At 39.0% G+C, this 2,671-nt stretch overlaps 1 protein-coding gene across 1 annotated transcript; it reads right to left on the bottom strand.

The window, feature by feature from the left end:
- Window positions 1-1,131: 1,131 nt before the first annotated feature.
- LOC104529927 (hippocampus abundant transcript 1 protein-like) lies at window positions 1,132-2,231 on the bottom strand. Its single transcript, XM_010174373.1, has 2 exons — window positions 2,072-2,231; window positions 1,132-1,413 (listed from the first exon to the last, which is right to left on the bottom strand). The coding sequence occupies exons 1-2, from the start codon at window positions 2,219-2,221 to the stop codon at window positions 1,207-1,209; spliced, it is 357 nt and encodes a 118-aa protein (XP_010172675.1). The 5' UTR covers window positions 2,222-2,231; the 3' UTR covers window positions 1,132-1,206.
- Between the last annotated feature and the right edge of the window lie 440 nt (window positions 2,232-2,671).

The raw sequence follows: 2,671 nt of genomic DNA, 5'->3' as shown, positions 1-2,671 counted from the left end.
CTGAAGTATAACACACATGCACTATTTTTAGTAATTTAAGGTTTTAAGCAACATTAACAAGTATTTAAAAATTCATTAAAATATTCAAATTTATTAACAGTATATTTACATATTTTTTTTTCCTGCTCTTGGTCAACCATGGTGAATGTTTGAAGGTAAAAAAGCATTAAGCAATAACCACAAGATGAAAACATTTTAAACCTATACAATACTTTATACACAAATTTATACAAAGGAACACTTAAATAATACAACTGGACACAAAAATATACACTTTAGAGAAATTCACATCAGTAATTGTATAAAGCTCTCTTCTGTACTAAGGGTCCTGAAAATTTAGGACTAAAACATTAGCTCTGTAATGCAAAAGGGTTATTGTGACAGTCCTCAAAGGCCACGATATAGCACACGGACAGATTCAAGGCTATCAGCTTATACTTCAGTCTGTGTATTCAAGTTTTGAGGTCCTTTATGATTATGCAAACATCAGAAATATAGTGGTATAATAAACGGTACTTAGCAAAGCAGAGTTTTAGAGCCAGTATTAAAATCTGTAGGCTCAAAACACCCACTTAATATTTAAACAAGTGTTTGGTACTACCGTTTATTCAAAAATAGAAAGAGTAAATGCACTTACATAAAAAATAAGTTTTACTGTTCAGCAAGCGTGTGATTTTTATATTAGTACAAACTTAAAAAAAAGAACCAAACCTGCCATATGACTCTTAAAATAAATGATACCAGTTCACCTTCTCCCTACTCGAGTACATTTACATTAAGGCTTTGAATCATCTGACCCAAGATTTTACAACATTAAAATGAAATGGGTCCACATGGATGCTAGAATGTCTCATTGAGACTTAGCAGGACGAGAATTAAAGCTCACCACCTTAAGGAAACAGAAGGACACATGCTCATGCCTTGACTCCATTCTTTTTTTGTCTCAACTAGAATGTAAAGTTTAGTGGTAACGGTATTTCATGGCAAGAGACAAGTACATCTCAGTTTGTTTTTGAAAGCAAATTCTTAACTCAATGGCAACATCTTTGGAGAAGCTTCCTTTTAAAAAAAAAAAATCCTACAAGTTTCATGCAGAAAGATAGTTCTTAAGATTACCTTAAGAAAAGATACTTTTGATGGAACTGGAATGTGTATCCCAAACTGTTGATGAAAAAAAAGAGTCCAAAAGCTCATCTTGGATTTTTGTCATACATTTGTATCTTGCAATAATGGTTCTTTAGCTTCACCAGGAGCTTGTGGACTGTGGGGATGGCCATGGCTGCCACAGTGCTTCTTCCAGTTGCTGGGCCGCACGGTTAGGTTTGTGTGTTCAGGAATGAACAAGGCAACAAGTAGCGCCAACAGCACAGAGCAGGCTCCAAATAAGAAGGGGGGTCCAGGAATTATAGAATTCTGAAAACAACAACAGTAACACACCACAAAATATTAGCGAACCTCAGACAGGTGTTAGCAGGCTACAGTTGCTAAGGACACACATTTTAAGAGTGGGAAGAATTTTTTTCTTGCTACACTTGCCAATACAGTATTTGTCCCCAGGTGGAGTCCTGGGGAAAGAATGTTACATCCTAAGACTTAGGAGAGGGAGCACACAGTTCCTATCAGTGTGTGCCAGCTTCCTTTTCGAGGGCAAGTTCTTACTGCCGAGTTTCCTCAATAGTTCCTAATATCTATTAAGAACTGAAAAAATACAGAGAGCTTGGTTAAAAGACTAAAGGACAACCAAACAAAAATGTGCAACATGTGAAAGGTAAATACAATGTCAATGCTGCCACTGTGAGTCCATCCTTCCCTCCATCTGTTCTCTTTACAAGGGTCATCAATTGTCTAATTACTATTGGCTTTACATCTCTGAAAGTTGAACTAAACCACAACACCTCGTTAAAACCAACCAGACAGATCAACAACTCTCCCCACGAATAATTTCAGAACCTGTTTTTACAGCTTCATTTAGAGTTAGCAAAACAAAATGTAATACAGCATCATACTCAAGAACTGCTGGGGACGCGCTCCCTTCCGAATGTATTTTTGGAATTAATAAGTAAAAGAATACCTGTTGTAAATGGTACTGTGAGACCACACCACCTCCTGATGGGGATTCAGGCATGGGGAGTTCATTCAGTTCAACGTGAAATATATAGAATATAAAGCCATACAGTGCTGGTCCCAAACCATTACACAGTCCTCGAATTCCTGTTATCATGCCTTGAACAACACCTGGGAAAGGTAAAATACAGTTATCTACATTTAGACATATGCGATGTGCTATTTTTAATGGATTATGAACAGTCACTAAGATCTTACTCACTTCACCTTCACACTGATGCAGGGAGGAAAGCTGCTCTAAATGGTGCAGCACTGAACAAGGGGAGCGGAACAGCTGTCATTGCAGTAACGCAAGGGTGGGGTTTATGTACCATTTCCCTCTAGGCACAGAGTAGTACCGCCCACGCTGTGTTCATTCGCAGACCAGTACACACAGACAGACAGACGGACACACTGACCCACACACAGACAGATGGACACAGACGGACACAGACAGACGGACACAGACGGACAGACACAGACACACGGACGGACGGACACAGACGGACAGACGGATGGACACACACACAGACGGACACACGGACGTCACACGGACACAGACGGACAC

Source organism: Antrostomus carolinensis, unplaced genomic scaffold, assembly GCF_000700745.2.
Source record: "Antrostomus carolinensis isolate BGI_N321 unplaced genomic scaffold, ASM70074v2 scaffold10088, whole genome shotgun sequence".
Taxonomy (NCBI): Eukaryota; Metazoa; Chordata; class Aves; order Caprimulgiformes; family Caprimulgidae; genus Antrostomus; species Antrostomus carolinensis.
This window is presented reverse-complemented; position numbering and strand designations above follow the sequence as displayed.

Coding starts and splice junctions, on each gene's coding strand:
- LOC104529927 (XM_010174373.1), bottom strand. CDS start 2,221: ATGATAACAGGAATTCGAGGACTGTGTAATGGTTTGGGACCAGCACTG. Junction 1,414..2,071: donor CACAGTACCATTTACAACAG/GTATTCTTTTAC, acceptor TGTTGTTTTCAG/AATTCTATAATTCCTGGACC.